The sequence below is a fragment of the Porites lutea genome, chromosome 9 (assembly GCF_958299795.1).
Source record: "Porites lutea chromosome 9, jaPorLute2.1, whole genome shotgun sequence".
NCBI lineage: Eukaryota > Metazoa > Cnidaria > Anthozoa > Scleractinia > Poritidae > Porites > Porites lutea.
Genome location: NC_133209.1, coordinates 15,023,230 through 15,041,511, shown reverse-complemented (window position 1 = coordinate 15,041,511; position 18,282 = coordinate 15,023,230). Strand labels below are relative to the sequence as shown.

Below are 18,282 nucleotides of genomic sequence, written 5' to 3'. Positions count from 1 at the left end.
CAGATTAAGTATATTTTGGTTCAGTACCTGTCAGAATCAGGTCCATTCCTGGCAATGAGGAGTTTGAGTTTAGAGAAGCCTCCAACAGGTATTCTGTCACTTCCTGTAGTGAACATCAACAACTGCTTCTTCTGCTCCAAAGAGAAACTATGCACTATCTCCCAGAACCATCTGCAAGCAGAACAAATCCCGCCATTGAACAATAATTTGACACCGTGATAGGACAACAAAAACATTAAAGGCCGGTTTGAACGCTCCAATTTGTCGGCGCGATATGTTAGCTCACCAAAACGGAAAATTTATGCTCCAGAGATTATCAGATCGATCGTTCCACCCAAAGGGAACGCCGAAATGAAAGGCACCCTTAAAATCTGTTGCAGTACTGTGTACGTATTCTTTAGAGCCAATGTGATTTATCCGCGCAGTTGGTCGATACTATGATTGTATCCGTCTAAGAGAGAAGTCTGTCTTACGGACAGTCAACTACAACTGAAGACTAAGGTAGAGAGGCAGGGTCCAATCTTGTTCTCCGTTTTAGTGAGATGTCCGTGCTACACAGTGTGAACTAAGAGGAGTAAAGAAAGTGACGGCCCAAATATACAATCACGGACTTTTCTGGGTTTTGGGTTGCCTCATAAAACAGTCCATACTTTTCGAAATTTTCTTGCAGTTCTCTCTCCCCCCCCCCCCCCTCTCCACCCTCTCCACCCTATACAAAATTGAAACTCGGAAAAAATTCTGCATACACACGTCCGAGGGGAGGGGTTGGGCATGTGTGAATTGAAAAGCGCCCTAGAAATGCAAAGGTGTCCCAAGACTTTTTTCCATGATTGTAGGTGCCCTTTTCATCGAGATGTCGGTCGTATAGAGAGTCAACTAGAAGGAGTCAACAAAGGCAGGGCCTAACTCGAGGTGTCCGTTTTTGCGAGCGGTCCGTCTTACAGAGAGTCAGCTAAAAAGAGTAAAGAAAGGCAGGAAAAAACGTTAGGTGCCTGCTTTAGCACGGTGTCTGTTTTATAGAGGAGTAAAGAAAGGAGAGAAGTTCAACTGTAGAGGTGTCCGTTAGGACAGAGTTGACTGAAAACACATTTGTACGCTTCGAATGACCTAAAAGGCCGATCTTTCTGCATTTTGCATCGAAAGGAAATCTGAAGACAACAACTGCCTTAAAATCGGGACATCTTCAAAAATATGGGGCAAAATGAAAATCAGAGTAAACGCGTGGAAAGACGTTCAATAAGGAAACTACAGGACGATGATTCCTCTAAAAATCCGCCTTGTTAAACTTACTCTACTTCATTGAAGACTGAACTATTACCTTTACACTCAAGAAGAGTGTTTCCAGACGTTAACCCGGCGCAGAACAAATGATTTAGAAAAATAATGATCTTCAGTCAACAATAAAGCACTCAAGACATTGTAGTTTGATCTCTTACCTAATCATTGGAGAATTCTCAGTGAAACCATTCTCATATCCAGTTGACTTTTCCAGTGCTTCGAAGTCGAAATCCTGCAGAGTAAAGTGCAAAAGTCAGGAAGTCACGCAAACTACCAAGACACTCACCCCAACAATCACTTTCCTTAAAAGCACTTCATTTTAGACTACTCAGCATTATAGGTACCTGTATATCTCTGGGAGCTCAAACGGATACTAAGAATGGGCTATGTCAAGCAAGACACATGGCACGTGTCGAAGCGAATCTGACCAATCACAGTGTGTACTAACTGAGATGCCTTTAAGTTCCCAGTGACGATCCCTCGAAATAAACGTTGCTAACTGGAATTTGGCCTAAATTTATCTCAAGACAATGCCTGTCAGCGGTCTTTCGCATGGGATTGACGGGGTTGTTGAATAGTCTAGCGAGGCATTTACAGCGTTGTTGTTTAGATCAGGCCTTGGTTGTTCAAAAGATCGATAGCGCTATCGAGCGGATAAATCTCTATCCAGCGCATAAGTACAAGGAAAACCAATTTCACTATCCAGTGGATAGGGATTTATCCGCTATCCATCTTTTGAACAACTGGGGCCAGGCCATTACTTTTGCGTCACTTTACGCTGCTTACACTCATAAAGTATTATACTCACTGCCTAGCTCTCCTTTTTTTAAATGTGTTCAGTTTCTACAGGTATAAGGCGACGGTGCCTGAGTGGGATGCCACTCACAGGGTTGCTATGGTTACAGGCTGCATTCGGCAGCAGTTGTTGGCTTTACCAGCCACTTAGCACGTCCCTACACGCTCATTTTGTTGATGAGTTTAACGTTAAAAAAATCTTAAAGGAGAGGAACTCAAAGAAAAGCTCCACTGCTTACCACTACCAGATAGCAAGAAAATTGTAAATGGTTTTGACCAAAAGAATATTTAAGGTATTGGTGTGCTTTATATACACTAGTAATAGTTGACACTACAGCTGCCCCTGCTCTGTATATTGTCGGGCAATAGCATTCTTGCTCGTTGTGTAGCTCTTTGAAATATATCGATTCATAAGGAAGATTTTCACACATATTCCATACAATAGGTGAGATAAATACAGGAAACGCAAGGTTCCATGCACAGTTTCAGGTCGATTTACACAGCTTTGATCAAAACATTCTCAGTTTCGAGAATAGTTTATTTTAAACCAGAAGAAAAGATTTAATCAGAAATTGAAATTTTCGCTATTTCTCTTTCACTTTCTACATTCAGTTCATTTTATTTGCCGGAAAGGAAGCCTTAGAAATTAAAAGGACGTTTGATCAATTCACACTCGCGCATTCTACTTTATAGCGAAAAGGACATCTGTGAGCAGGGAATAAGTCAGCACAGAATTTGATTATCGGCGAATTTCTGTAATCGTCCATCGTTCTGCTAGTGAGAAGCTACTGAAGAGCCGTTGTTCACTCGTCTTGCTTGTTTGGGGCTGAGTCTTATTCCGGTCAAAGAGAGAGAAAGAGTGTCTGGCAAGGTTTCCAATGAAAGATTTGTAAACTCTTGTCTGGCAGACAAAACACACATTATAACTTCTTCTGCGCTTAACGAGTGTCGTTAAAATTTTGGTCCATAACTTTCACTGAAACAACTGCTCCACAGAATGTCACTGATAACACGTAACGCAAACGAGTGTCGAAGTATGACTGCACAATAAATGTCACAAAATCTACCTAAGCGGTCCCTTGGGGATGTTCTGTCTTTACGTCGCCCTAACCATTTCGTACTTGCGGGCGCAAACAATAGAAACGTCATCATTACCTACCGATTCCTCGCGGCCCCTGTTCAAGCAAATCGAGATTTTTTCTATATTGACTGTATGACTGTATATTTCAGCTGTAAGTACTTTCCTTAATGTACGCGCGAGTTACTAGAGTGCCTCCTCGGAATTTTGGCCTTATGGGCGAAATCCCTGCGGGCGCAATAATACACCAGAAAACTGATTTTACTTGTTCGTGAGCAAGTTATTTGTGCTTGAATACCTGGTGTTCCCACATTCATACTGCAAAAAATTCACGGGGCTAAATGCATTTGCACTGGCATTATTTTCAATATGATGTCCAAATAAAACAGTTGACAGTTTCTAACTACCATAGTAGTAGCGATCCCTAAAGGTTGCTCATTCCGTGAGGAACGAGGGCTGTTGCTTTGGGAACATTTCTATTACGGAAATCTTTACGTTTTCTGAACACTTTAAATACCTGACAGCCTGATACGAGCAGCTCCACTTCATCTGGACGAAAAAATGTCTTCAGTGGCGACTCATCTACCACCATGTCAAAACCACGTCTGAACGCTTTGAACTAAAAACACAAGTTTTAAATGACTTATGAATCGGTAACCTCTCAGTTAATGGAGTTTTATCTTTATCTTTCATGTCGCAGAAGAAGATGGGGATTAAACAGACTAGGCTTTCATTTCAGAGAGGTGTCCACTGAAAAACAGAACTCTTAAACAATGGTCAAAGAAAATATGGACACACCTGCAAATGAGATGAGATGTCCCAAATTTGGAACAATTTAACAAATACAGAGATTCAGTTGTGTTGTATCGGTTCAGTAAAAACCGTGGATCACTTGAGCTGTAATATATCAAGCAAGAGAAGAAGTGTTTCATCACCAGAAGAAACACTACGAAGAGAGTTGAAAATAAGACGCGCAGCGGAGTATTTTTGAAGAAACTTCGAGGTGTTTCATCTGGTGATAAAGCACCGTGCCCAATGCTTCATATTACTACTCAACCAAAATGATTTTAGAAGGAGAAATAAATGATGCAAAAATGAGCAGTTTTTCATCTGATTTCCAAACACTGGAAGAACGGGTGGCTGCTGCTGTAAAATGTCGCTTAGAAGCTTCCCCACTTACAAGCACCCCTCCCCCTCCAGTTATAGCCCCCATCTACTGTTACATAAAAAAGTACCTCCAATTATAACCCCCACCGCACCCCCTTCAAATGTAGTGAGATGAATTCAATTTATTTCGACGTTTTGAAGCTTATATAAAAACCAGTAAAATTAATACAGAACGTATTTTGATTAGCACTGTTATAGATTTTTCTACTCTGATTTTAAGCCCCCCTAAGATATAAGCCCCTCCTTTGTAAGACCTCATAAAACCCCTTACGAAGATGTAAAAGCCGGGGGCTTGCAAGCTGCAGTTTATGGTGAATTGGTAAGTGAAGGTCAGAAGGAGGAAACAAACTGGTGCGTTGGCTCGCGGAATGAACAAAGAGGACAACCACAGGGTGTGTGCAAGGAAAAATAATGTCTCATCTACCTGTTTCTCAACGGACTTGTTGAGGATAAAATCAGCATACAGCTCAACAAACTCCTAAAATTGAACATAGAATAAACAAATGTTAGTTCCAAACTAAACCATCCGTTTATGAGGGTAGGCACTGGTCTTTCCATTCTCTGATAAATAAATAAGGGTTATTGACCAAGCGTTAGGTCAAGATCGCTGGCTATTGGCCAACTTTTTTGTTAGGATTTATCGACGGAGACGAAAACGAGGTCAATAACAACGCAAAAACGAACGAGGTCAATATCCAGCCATCTTGATTTAACACGTTTGGTCAATAGAGTATTTAATATAATGGCCAAAAGGAGAACTTTCTCTTGCGGGACCAACGAGGAAAATCCCGAGCAGATAGCCAATCAGAATGCAGGATTCACTTCACCTTGCCCACTCGTGGATTCAGCCATAAGATAATTACTATTATTAATAATAATTATTGCAGATCTGCAACACTGTTTAAGAGACATAATTACACAGACTGTTCAAAATTCCATATTTCCCTACGTGGTTGTAGAGGTTTATCGTTGACAAGTTCAGAAAACCACTTTCTTGATTACATCTCATATCCCTGTGAGTAATTTCACGTTCCCTAGATGCTGAACACCACTAAAAGCAAGATGGCAACCTTTTAAACTCAGCAAATAATGTCTCTAAAATCACATATAAAAAATAGGGGACTATAAACAATCAATTCAAGAGACTACCAAAATGACTAGTGCACTGGGCAATATGTCCTGCAAACTAACAGGAAAAGATAAACAATAACTTTACCCATCTGTTTTCATTGTTAACCACCATCTGCGAACCATTTTCCTTCAGTTCTTTGGTTATTGAGGAGCCAAACATGTCTGTATATCCAATGGTGAATGTACACATCATCTCATTCTCTACATCACCCTCATAATCTAACAGATCCTGTAGACTGGCTGCAAGGACCTAAAAAAAGAACAGCAACAAAACAATGTTACAGAGAAATAACACAGCTGCTTTTGGCTTGGCCATGTCAAGGCAAAGTGGGGCAGAAATGCTACATGTATCTTTATGGAAGTTACAAGTTAAGTTTGCAAGTGATGTGGAAAAAAAACGCTCCTAAATCTATTGATAATGTACTCTTCCAATCGGAGGATGGTTTTGCATTGCAGGTCTAGGCAGTTATACCAACCAAAAAAATACCACAAGAAAATAATGGCCATAATTTTGGTAGCAAGGAAGCAACTAAATCTAGGGGTAAGGGGACCGGGAGAGAAGCCCTCCTGGGGCTCCTGGAGACAAGATCGAGTGCTACCAGAGGTAGCCACCCTGGACAGGAGTCCTAATCAGTCTCTGGGGGTGAGGCCGATATCCCCTAGTCACTTGGAACTAAGGGGAACCAGGAGGGGTGGGCCTCCTCGGTGGAGTACAGATCATGGGGGACCAGCAGTCCACACCGTGGAGGAGATATTTTTATGGAACTGTCCCCAAGGACTAAGCCTTACTGAGGCGTAAAGTGCTGCCAGGGGTTGCACATCCCTGCCACAACTATATTAGAAAGAAAGACAGGACCCAACAAAGGAATGTTACCTATTGACCATTATAGTACAATAACATTGATTTTTCTGCTCTGTTTCTTGGAGCAAGTCAGGTCCTACCAACTCAGTGAGCTTTTCAGGGTTGTATAATAGTGCAAGTGATATATACAGGAGATATAATAGTGATATTGTGGCCTACTTCTAGTTTTACTAAATACAACTTGGTTATTATTGACTTAGTTTCACCAGATTCTTGGCAGGGTCACCGCAACAGCGGGTGGCACCACCAGGTGCACCAATAACAGTTCCTCACCCCCCCACCCCATGAGAGATAGACCACCACACTGGGGACTACATCCCCTACTCTTTACAACTTGAAGGTAATAAGAAGAAAAAGAAGAGGAAATACAGGTGAAAACATTCATCAGAGCCATCTACTCTCTGACTTCCTCCTTCTACTTGAATTTTTTTCACAACCCTTGTTTTGAACTTAAAGGACAATGGATTCAAATGCCAGAAGAAATGTAAGCTATATGACCACACTGTATTTGGTAGAAACCCCATTAACATAGCAACTTACAGAATGTGAATCCTTGAGATCTTCAAATGTTCCTTTCTTGCCAAACAGTTTTCTGTAAACAACCATAGGGAAGTGCACATCAAGAATTACATTGTTGTAAATTGCCAAACCAAGAACCAAACCAATCAAAAAGAACTGGCCATCTGTCTCAAATGATGTTGGATCGAACCAACAATACCGAGTGGCTTCATCAAAAGTAAACATTCCTGCAAAAGAAATGTAACAATGCCTTCAGAGAGAGACAAACATGCAGCCGCCTTAGCAACGCTCAAAAACCTTAAGACTAAAAATTAGTTAGCTGATTGTAGCCATTAACACAAATTTCTGTCAACTGGCACCATCCTTAACCCTTTAAGCCCCAAGAGTGACCAACATCAGTTTTCTCCTAACAACATCTATACAAGATCAAGAGACTGGGCTATTAATCATCACTTAAATGAAAATGCTTTGGTCTTAAAACAAATTCTTTCAATTAGTTTTTGAAGGAAATGTATGGAGATCAATGTGGAGAATTTTTATGTTGATATTGGGGATTAAAGGGTTAACTTTTAAAAGAAAGCACATAATCCATTATTCTCCTTGTTAGGCAGTAACAAGTTAACTTGCCACTGAAAGTAACAGTACCGTGTTATTACTACAGCTGTACAAACCATTCAATAATGTATAAAAAGGTGGATAAAGTAAATTGGTTTCCCTAATTCTTACATTTGTATCCACTGGATAGTGATTTATCCATAGGATAGCATTATCCACATTTTGACTGACAACTGCACTGCCTAATGTAGTGAAAACTAGGGAGAACACTATGGGTTTCACATAAAAATTAAAAGATCTATCAAAAGTTGGGTTTTGATAAATCCTGTAGACGTACATTGTACAGCTGTAATCGGCCTTAACTACACATCTACCATGCCACTGTTGTAACTGTAATTTCTGTTGTCTTATCACACTAATTTGAAGATTCTGTTGTTGACTTTAAAAGCCATTAATTCACATACCTGCTCACCACGATTATGAGAGCTTGACTCATGCTTGCAAAATGAGAAATACTACATGTGCATCTTTTCCCAGTTTTAATACTACAGGAATTAAATTTCAATAACTCTTGACAAGAGTGTGCAGTTGGAAATAATTTACTTAACATAGATACAGTATAACTGTGCAACACTAGAAGTAAATAAATTAAATTGGAATTATCATCAACATTACATTACATTACATTACAACAACATTATTGTCTTTACCAAAGTCGGGATTGAAAATTTCCTCAACGACGAGTTGAAAGAATTCCTTGGACACTCCACCCTCATCAATCCCTTGTTCTCCTTCAAACTCAACAAACAACTGTTTCTTCAGGTCTGAGGGATTGTCTTGGGAAGTCATTTCTAACTGTAACAAAAATACTAATAATTATTATTTAGATGTCTTAGTATATCAATGACAGAGGCAAATTTTGATGAGGCTAAATAAAATTGAGGCTAAGTTAAACTTAAGACAAGGCTGACCAGCTATCCCTTGGAGATATGCGGGGGCATCCTAATCACGCCAAGGGGCTTATGGGTCCATTCTCTTGAGGTCAGGCAATTACATTTGCCTGTCTTGGCTTGGGCTTGCAAAATGCTTTTTCTGCTCCCTACACCCCCCTTCCCCCTACAGTAAGTATATGGTAAGTTCATTAGAATCCACTGGTTAGTAGTGTGACAGTGTCTGGGTGGGTACCACTCTCAGGGTTGTCAAGGTTGTGCATTGCACCTGGCTGCAGTTTAGGGCTCTACCAGCTTCACAGGCACCTTCCTCCACGCTCATTTCTGTTGATGAGTTTAATTAGCAAATGAGAGAGGAAATGATTTTTACTAGTCACTTTTTTCCTACCAAAATGACAGAGGTACATGTACGTGTACCTGCTAATTGTCCATTGAACCAGCTCTAGCCCTTCTGAGCTACAAACCCAAATTCTGATTGTTGCAGTAAATTAGACAGTAGATCTTAGGATTCTGATTCTACATACATGTACAGTACATGAAGTTGAACAACCAGAATGATCAAAGGGTCACTCCTAAATTATGCATTGAAGGTGTTGATCATCCAACTCTGTAAAAGCCCTACAAGTAGTTACAAAACCCTTGGGATTAAAGACTGATGGGCCCTTGTGAGTGCACTTTAGTGTCACTAACTACTAAGTTACCCTGGAAATTTTTTTGCAGCTTGTCTTATATAATCATGCTCATTTGGGTATGGTTTGTAAAATCATTTTTCCCATGAAAAAAGTTAGGTACCAAAGTTGTGTACATTTATGACCATTCATAGATTTATGAAAAGTGCTATGACCATTCTGCAATGGCAATTATAGCCGGCAAAAGAGAATGTGTTACTTACACTAACAAGAGCATCTTCAATGAGGTGATCCCTTCTAACTTTAAGTCGGAGGTATGGCACTGGTGGCTGTCCTCTCACAAGACTGTAGATTAAGGTCAGCCGCCTTTCACTGTACATACGCACCCGATTGTCGTAGTACAAACTCAGGCTCTTTGTTGCAGTAGAAAGGATGAAGTTGTAATTGAGGAAAGCAAACCTACCATGTGAATCATTCTTAAAATGTGAAAAGTCTCGATCTACCTCGATTTGGTCATTTAATGGGCCATTGACAAATTCTTCATATGGAATTAATGGTTTGCGACAGTTCAGAAAGTCAATTTTCAATTCCTTGACAAGAGGATCATCAACAATGTTACATGCTGTGGCTGCATCTTCACAATCACCCCCAGTTTTGTCAAACATTCCTCCTAATATGCTAGCATAATGCAGCAACTTCATTGTCTTTGTAGCTGCCACAATGGAATCATCCTCTTGTACTGGTGAACCTTCCATAGCGCTAGGTCCTGTTAAAACCTGATATGTAATTAGCTGCTGTAATGTTTCAACCATACGTCGGATCTGCCGACTGGGAAACTTTGCCCAAATATGGACTAAAGTTGCCTGGAGTTTCACAGGAAGTAGAGCCATAGCATTGAGAAAACTAGGCAAGGCTTTGTCCAAATATTCGGGGCTCTGTAGCATTGAGTTCTCCATTATTATCACAAATTGGTTCAGATAGTTAGGGTTGTTGCTTGGTGACTTGTATCTAAGGTCCATTTCAAGAGTTTGAGCCAAGGAAACCAGTGAATTTATTAAAGAGTTCTCAACTGAGGAATCTCCAGTTTTAAACAATGCTGAGTACATACGTCGCACACTTTCAATGTCAACATTAGTTGGCATATCTTGGGTTTTGGATGGCACATCCAATAAGAAGCTTTTGTTGAGTGATTCAGAGCTAGAAAACACGACACCTATTCTGTGTACCAGCCTCTTAAAGTTTCCTTCCTTCTTGCAAGAGTCCAGGTCTGACAGTAACAACTGTTCTGTAAGATGTGGGACTTCCTTGCTTTGAACTGAAATGGCCAAACACAAAATCTGTGAGCCACAGCAACTTACTCAACAGCAATAAACTAACCTAAGAGAATCTCAACTATAATAATAACTGAAGTAAATCTGTACAGTATATTTTACCTTAACATTGCATATACTGTACAATACAGGTTACAGGTATAAGCACTGGGTTTATTAGAGTTTACAAGGAGCTTTGGGTTGGCTAAAAATGGCAGATTACCCATTAAAATCCAAAATTGAAAAAAACATGCAATTGTTAGGAATATAGAGTTTGGTTCTCCTACACAGTTAAACATCCTAAAACTTGCAGCTGACCCAGCATGTATTGGCAGTCTTACACATGTAGAACAAAATTTATCTGCGCGATGAAGTTTGTCCACTGCTGTTTTGTCTTCCTAGGCTCTGTTTGCTTTCTACAGATTTGTACAATATGACTATAAACATCTCTAGTACACTGTGAGCTGTTCTCTTGGTGGTAGGCGATTCATTTATGTGATACAAAGCGACACCAAATTAAAAACAGGACTCCTACAGGGGTAGGAGAGAGAGGGGGTGAGGAGCAGGGGTGGGGAGAGAAGTGAGGAGAGAGAGAATGAGGAGGAGGGGTGAGAAGAGGGGTGAGGAGAGAGGGGTGAAAAGAGGGCTGAGGAGAGAGGGGAATGAGGAGAGGGGTTAAGGAGAGAGGGAAGTGATGAGGAGGGGTGAGCAGAGAGGGGAGAGGGGAAGCGGGGTGAGGAGAGAGACGGTGAGGAGGAGGTTTCAATGTAGAGAGGGGGGTGAAACTGACTTCAAAGAGTAAACAGAAACTTGTAAACCCTGTCTGTAAAAATTATAGATTATTTTCAACAGAACACGAGGAACTGATGAGCAACTGATGGATTGTACATGTAAATCTCCCTAACATACATTGCTGTATGGTCAGAAACTACAGCTTTACATAGAATAGATACAAAAGGCCATGGTTGTTCAAAAGCTGGATAGCGCCGCTATCCATTGTATAAATCTCTATCCAGTGGATAGAGATTTATCCGGTGGATAGCGCTAGGTTAACAACTGCACAATCCATAGAAACTATGATGATAATAATGTACAAGTAGCTTTGCCTATATGTGTACATGTCACCAGATCAATAACAGTGTAGGGAGAGTACACATTATTCAGGTTAAATTTCTATTTCCTCTGTCTCCTAGCCCTAATTATTCATGAAATAATATTAAGGTCAGGAGACAAAGGAAATTGAGAATCAACCAAGGTTGAAAAATTTTAACCTGAATATAATTTTGAGCTGTGACATATATCTTTGGGTTTATTGGTTTTAATTTCAGTTTCTTAGAGCCTGACACCAAACCTCCCTCCAAAAGATGCCAATTTGATTTACAGAAGAACCAGGATGCCATGAAAGCAAGACTAGGGCAGTAAGAACTCATCACCTGATACAAGTAGGCTCAATTATTCATGTTGCTGCCAACAATAATAATTGTGTCCAAAATAATGTATAACTACCTCAACTCTCTCTTCAAGAACTACATGTATCAGAGACATTTTTTTTGGAAACTAGGATACACTTTTCATACTGCCAGTACTGTGTCTTTAAAACTTTCCACCCCTCATGTTACATACGAGAAAAAAAATTCACCAATTTTAATATTGTACCCCCCCACCTTCCAAAATAACTGCCTTCCCTACCTGCAATACCTTAAATGATCAGTCTTTTAAGACAATTTTTACCATTAAATGGTAAAAATTCAAGAGCTCTGCATGGGTTGTCAATAAAATTCTGCATTAAAAATTTCTGTGGTTACAGAATACAATGGCACTCAGGTAAGGTACCTCTGTGATTCCGCTCTTGCAGTAATGGTTCACAAAGGCGAGCCTTCTTCATAAACAACTGCAAAGCCAGAGCTGCAGCATCATCCTTTGAAGTCTGTTTTCGTCCACTAGATGCACAGTACTCATTGCTGCACCCCTCCAAGCCACACCCATCAGTTAGCTGGAAAAAGTAGCTCTTGATCATCTGCTCTGCTGCTCGTTTCCTGTACATGTATGAAATGATTACTTAATGACTTGTAACCCAGTAAAGAAATAAAATACACAGGTTTTTAAAGAAAAATAAAAGGATTTCAGACAGAGTGCATAGAAGCAGGACTGCAATGTTCGATCAAAATTGCACAATGTCTCACAGTCCAGCACACCACCAGTTTTTAGAAATAATGGCAACCAGATGCTCATTTAAAATTTTTGTTAAATAAAGATGTGCTTATTAGAATGAGGGTGCTCAATCAAGGAAGGTGCTGTAAGGAAAACCATAACTACAACATTATCCATCAATTTTAATGTCCTTTGTTTGCTAAAACAGTGCTTCTTAATCAAGTGTAACATAGGCCCATTATACACTGCTCCTGACACTTGAGATACAGATGTATATTATATAAACACCAGTGAAATACCTGGTGAGCTTTCGTGCGAAAACATGATATCTTCACATGTGAAAATAACATGTTATCTTCACAAGAGAAAAGATCACTGTTGCTATGGCTACATAATAAATTGCACCTTTCTCAGCAAAAAAATATTTAAGTGAAATGGTTTGGCATTTCATTGGTGTTTACATAATAAAATAATAGAACATTACATGGCTGCTTGGAGATGCGAATTTTCTCTTCTCGTGTTGAAAAATATTTCACTCATTCGCTGCACTGACTCCTGAAATACATTTTCAACACTCAAGGAGAAATTTTGTATCTCCGCGGGGCCATGTAATATCCTCTATATCTGTATTCATGTCTATATAAAAATACCAATAATCTCATCATGACGATCAAACATCAATTATCTCATCAATAAAGTGACAAAAGAAACAGGTTTTCCTTGTGTCCCTATTATTCAAAAAAATGAGGGGAAGGGGAGAAGGGTGCTCATTCAAGAGGGGCACTTGTTTGATATAATGGCCTAGGGGAAGGGCATTAATAAGTTAGATTGTGAGTGCCTGAGGAAATACAGTACGATTTTTGGAACTTTGTGCATGTCGGTGCTTTTCATGCTGTGCCCTTTTCAACAACACCTTTTCACAAATTGTTTGGTTAAACAGTGAAGAAAGCAACAAGGCATCCTTTGTAGCTCTGCACAGCCCAAAGTATTACATTTTGTACATGTATAAATAGCTTTGCGGTGCACATCCTTTATAAATTTAATCCTTTTATTATCCTTTCAGTTTCGTGTGCGTGCACATTATTTAAATAAGCATGCAGTTTCTTTTATTATTAATTTTAATTGACGTGTGTATTTAGTTTGTTATTTAATGCATTACATTTCTTTGGTTGTTTTCCTACTCATATACCTTGTCGGTAACTGTGCTCACATTGAGGGTAGCTCCTCCTAAAATGTTCTACAGTTAGTATAGGATTAAATGACACTGAAACCAAAATATATATATATAGTGGAATTGCACACATTTTAGGCATCCCACTGACAATATTTAGATTTTTCAGTTTTTAGACTTTTAGATATTTTGAGCAACAGCAATTTACTGTCTGTCCTCTTAAAATTATACAGGGATTTTCTGGTTATGACCAAAACAAAACAAATTATTCAATTCTAGACTGTCATGTTAACCTTTATAAAAGAGAGCAGGCTCTGTAAAAGATGATATACATCTTTATTATATGGAGGAGAGTGTTTTACTGGGAACTAAACCACTCGTAGATTCCATACGCCACTTCATCCGGGACCCGAGTGGCGTATTTTCCGTATGTAACCTTCGTGAGTGTCGTATCGTTCAATGACATCACGATTCCCGCCTTTTGCTTTTGTTGAATTGGTTTCTCCATATAATAAAAAGAACATTACACGTTGGCTCGAAGATATGAATTTTATGTTCTCGTGGCAAGAACAATATCTCACTCGTTCGCTTCGCTCACTCGTGAGATATTGTTCTTGCCACTCGAACATAAAATTCATATCTTCTCGCCACCGTGCAATATCGTCTATATATTTATCCCTGATGAAGGAATCACACAATAAGACAGGTGTACAGGGCTGCTATGCTCAAGCAGCACCTAGTGGCCCCTGGCAGCTTACTTTTCCTCTTGGGTTATTAGGAAATCCTTTTTTTCTTCTTAAAATAAACTCCCAGCGTTTTTTTAATCACAGTAGCGAAATGAGCAATTCTTGTCTTTAAACAAGGTATGCAGGGGTTTCAATAAAAATTGAAGAAGCCAGAAGATTTGAAGAGAGTGTCCAACTGTATCAACAAGGGGCTGTTAGTCCCCTTTTTCCCAGGGGGTCTTGGAGAGTGCTTCCCCAGAATATTTCTTTTGAAATTTCAAAGCCCTAAAATGTGATTTCCAGTGAGCTGGGTAATAAATTAAGGACAAAACAGTGTGTTTTTCATTTAAAAAAATGTAGCTTTCTCTCAAGTTTTGATTTTTCGGCCACACATTCAATTCCTACAACCAATGAACGAATGATGAAAACTAAATTAGGTACCTTGCAAATAAAGAAACTCTGCGTAAACCTTTAAACTTGTGAAAAATTGACTGAAATATAGAGCTCTTAAAACTAAAGCATAGCGTAAGACCAGTTAATTCAGATTTTATGATCCTTTTTTATTTACAACGTCATTCAAACTAGTTGCTTCTCAGTTCTTTCGAAAAAAAAAGGCGACTTCTTTGAGCAGAGAAGCCAACTCGTTTTGTCGGCTGTTGGTGCTTATTGAAAGCCTTGGTATGGGGTTGGAAGCCCTTGGCAGCACAATTCTACCCAAACTCCCCTTAAGTGCTAACCCCCACCCCGGGGACTTATTCAACTGTTACAGATATCACTTTTTGAAAATCCTACTTATCTTTTTATAGTCAATTGATTACAATGGATTAATTGCCTCATGGTGAACAGTTGTGACAGTATTGTTGCCAATATATAGTCATTTGTAAGGCAACTGACATCAAATTTTGGCATAGATATTTCAAATTTAGTCATTGTCAAAAATTAGATGTGTGTTTTAGGCTACTCAAAAACCGAAGGAATAAAGTTAATTTGAATGAATAACGCTGCGACAATAATAAAATTCTTTAATGCCCTTCAGCACTTGGGTGCTAAGGTGATGTTACACGGGACGATAATTGTTGTAACCATTCCAAACAATGTCGAAACGGTGTTAACAATTCTGAGTTGCGCTAAAAATCATCGTTGCGAATCGTCTCGTGTAACATCATCTTTAAGGAAGGATAAAGGCTGCATGAAATAAATTGCAAAAGCAAACAGGCACTCATCACTACATGTACAACGAACCAAACAATAATTGAACAAAATAACGTAACATAAAAAGACACCTAAGATTATCGAACGTTTGTGTTGCCAGGACGAATGCCCACGGCTCCGCAGATTCTAATCCAAAAGTTGAACTAATATAAAAGTATAATAGTATAATAGGAAAATTTTATCGTGCATTTGAATACAATGTATATCTTTAATCAAAACAAATCTCAACAGCGCGTTGAAAATTAACACTGTAAAAACTAGGATCAAATTACGCTCGTTGGTAAAATTAGAAAAGAGCTAAAGAGGGCAATACAGATCTACAGTGTATAGCCGAAGCCCGTTACACTGTAAAAGTTGTCATATAAACAGAAAACAGTGATTGTGACTTACATATCTGTATGTTCACTCCCACCAGAATCTTGACTACAATTCCTTTAAGAAAAACACACAACAATGACTGCCATGGTAAAGCAAACACATCGTACAGTCAAAAATCTGGCCATACGGAATTGACCACAAATGCGACAAATTAAAAACAACCGGCTCACTGGCAGAGCTCTGCCCTGTTTGATTTAAGAAATGCACGCACTGGCTGAAGCTTACCTGGACTGGTTACGGCCACCCTTTCCTACGGAGGAAAAGTTGCTTTGGGTCGACATAAAGATGATTGTGGCGTAAAATGTGCGATATACTAGCTTAACGACGTGAAGGATCGCAAAAGTTTAGTCTTTCTCAGAATCTCCATCATGCTCTCCGTGTCATGTGTGCTCTAAGGATTAGCCAGAGTGGAATTATGGGAATGGTGTAGACCACAGGTAAACCAATTTATCTGTACATTGCAACGGGTTTTGGACAACTTTCGTACCTTCACGCTAAATATTTAAATTTGTAATATATAGATTTAGCTAGGGATAAAAGCGAAGCTCTCGTTAGTACACATAGTTTACTCAAATCAAATATAAAATCGTGTAATGCCAAGCGGCGAAGGCAATCTCTAATTAGCAAAAAAACAACTTTGCACGCTTTTTTGTACATTTCTTTGCCGTTGTTTTGCACGACTACAACGGGGCTTCCCGAAACTTCCTAGTTACACGTTTTATGGAGGAAATGTTGAATGTGTTATAACGTTCCTGTTCACTTTTTTGTTCGCTGCCAATCATTTTCACCGAGTGGGGGCTGCTAGCATTTCTCATTTTCTTACCGCCGCTATAAAATTTTCATGTTATTCTTACGACGATATTGGTCTCCTTTGTTTTTTATCTCTCGCTCTAGCTCTTTCTCTGTTATCCACGTCAATGTAGACATTAAAATGAACTTGAAAGAAAGAATCGGCCTTGTTGTTGTTGTTTTTTTTCTCTAAAAGTCCGGGTGGTTATTAGCCTGCGAACAGCAGATGCATTTCCGGTCGTCGCTCCTCTCCTTTCGCAGGCTAGGTGGTTATGCGATTTACCACCGAAATGTGCCGGTACTTGAAATGCAAAATTTCAATCCGGCTTACATGAAGGGATGGACGTAGGTACGTACTCCGTACGGACAATTTTGTTAAAACCAAAATTTCTTGGATGCACAGGGTGCGATCCATTCAACCAAAATTCAGACCTGTCCGACCGGGAAAAGTGGACCACCTCAAAGGGTGGACCAGTTTAATCGAAACTTTTCCGGTTGGACTGAACCGGTCCATTGAGTTTTGGACCGAAATTTCCGGAAATTTAGGTTGAATTGATGGCGCCCTAGATAACCAAAGTTTCTTACCCCATCGTGCTCCGCTGCGCCCGCTTCGCGCGCGAGAGCTCGGCTATTTAACAATTATTCGTTGAGCCCGAGTGGGTTCTGAGTCAATAGCCCATGAGGCTAAACCACACCCTGTTCAGCAGCACTGCATATACCCGGCCGTCTTACAACCCAGACAGGCTAGGGTCTAGTAGTGATATTCTAGCCTAGCAACTGCCTCGAAACTTTCTCCATTTGAACTAAAGAACTGGGTTTAAGCACGACCAGTTTAGAAGATTTTGAAGGAGAAATCTTTATATAATCGCAGCAGGTTACGAAGAAAAGTAGTTAAAAAGATATATCATGAAATTTCGTAACTTACCATTGATATTACGCTTGAGTGGGTACATGTCCTTATCGCTGGGCTTAGGAAAAATTTATGTTTTTGCAACCCTGTTGATTTGGTGAAGCGAAATCATGAATGCCGTAAATTTTTATTATTTTCGCAATTTTCGTAGTTTTGGTAATTTTCGACAGACAATGGTCTAACGTTGAATGAGCACGTGAATAGGTTGGCTAAGAAGGTTTCACAGCGGTAGGGACCACTCTGTAGGGCCAGACCACACCTAACATTATCTGCAGCCAATACCGTCTACTAAGCCTTTATATTTTGCTGACGATACTAGTATAATAGTGTACTTGCAAATAACAACCTACGGGAACTCGAAACACTTGTTAATCGCGAGCTTGGCAACGTCAACGAATGGCTAAAGGCCAACAAACTGTCTTTGAACATAAAAAAATCAAACTTTGTAATCTTTCGTCTCCGGCAAAAGAATATGCCCTTCATACCTAGGATTAGAATTCTTGACTCCGTGACTAACACCTACGCACACCTTGAAATGAAAGATTATGTAAAATATCTTGGCTTAATGATTGATTCAAATCTTTCATGGAAATACCATATCGAATCTATCTGTCACAAAATCAGCAAGTCGATAGGAATTATGGCCAAGATTCGACATTATGCCCCGCGTCG

At 39.6% G+C, this 18,282-nt stretch overlaps 1 protein-coding gene across 1 annotated transcript in view; it reads right to left on the bottom strand.

Annotated features, from left to right (window-relative positions):
* Nucleotides 1-16,295, bottom strand: part of LOC140947290 (ubiquitin-protein ligase E3A-like) — a 17,471-nt gene extending 1,176 nt beyond the window's left edge. Inside the window, exons 1-11 of the mRNA XM_073396349.1 lie at nt 16,137-16,295; nt 15,924-15,965; nt 12,108-12,310; nt 9,228-10,279; nt 8,096-8,240; nt 6,852-7,057; nt 5,535-5,699; nt 4,743-4,796; nt 3,669-3,770; nt 1,437-1,510; nt 28-171 (exon numbers count right to left, since the gene is read on the bottom strand). Coding sequence (XP_073252450.1) covers nt 28-171; nt 1,437-1,510; nt 3,669-3,770; nt 4,743-4,796; nt 5,535-5,699; nt 6,852-7,057; nt 8,096-8,240; nt 9,228-10,279; nt 12,108-12,310; nt 15,924-15,965; nt 16,137-16,192 — 2,243 coding nt within the window. The 5' untranslated portion in view covers nt 16,193-16,295. The remainder of the gene's footprint in view (nt 1-27; nt 172-1,436; nt 1,511-3,668; nt 3,771-4,742; nt 4,797-5,534; nt 5,700-6,851; nt 7,058-8,095; nt 8,241-9,227; nt 10,280-12,107; nt 12,311-15,923; nt 15,966-16,136) is intronic.
* Between the last annotated feature and the right edge of the window lie 1,987 nt (nt 16,296-18,282).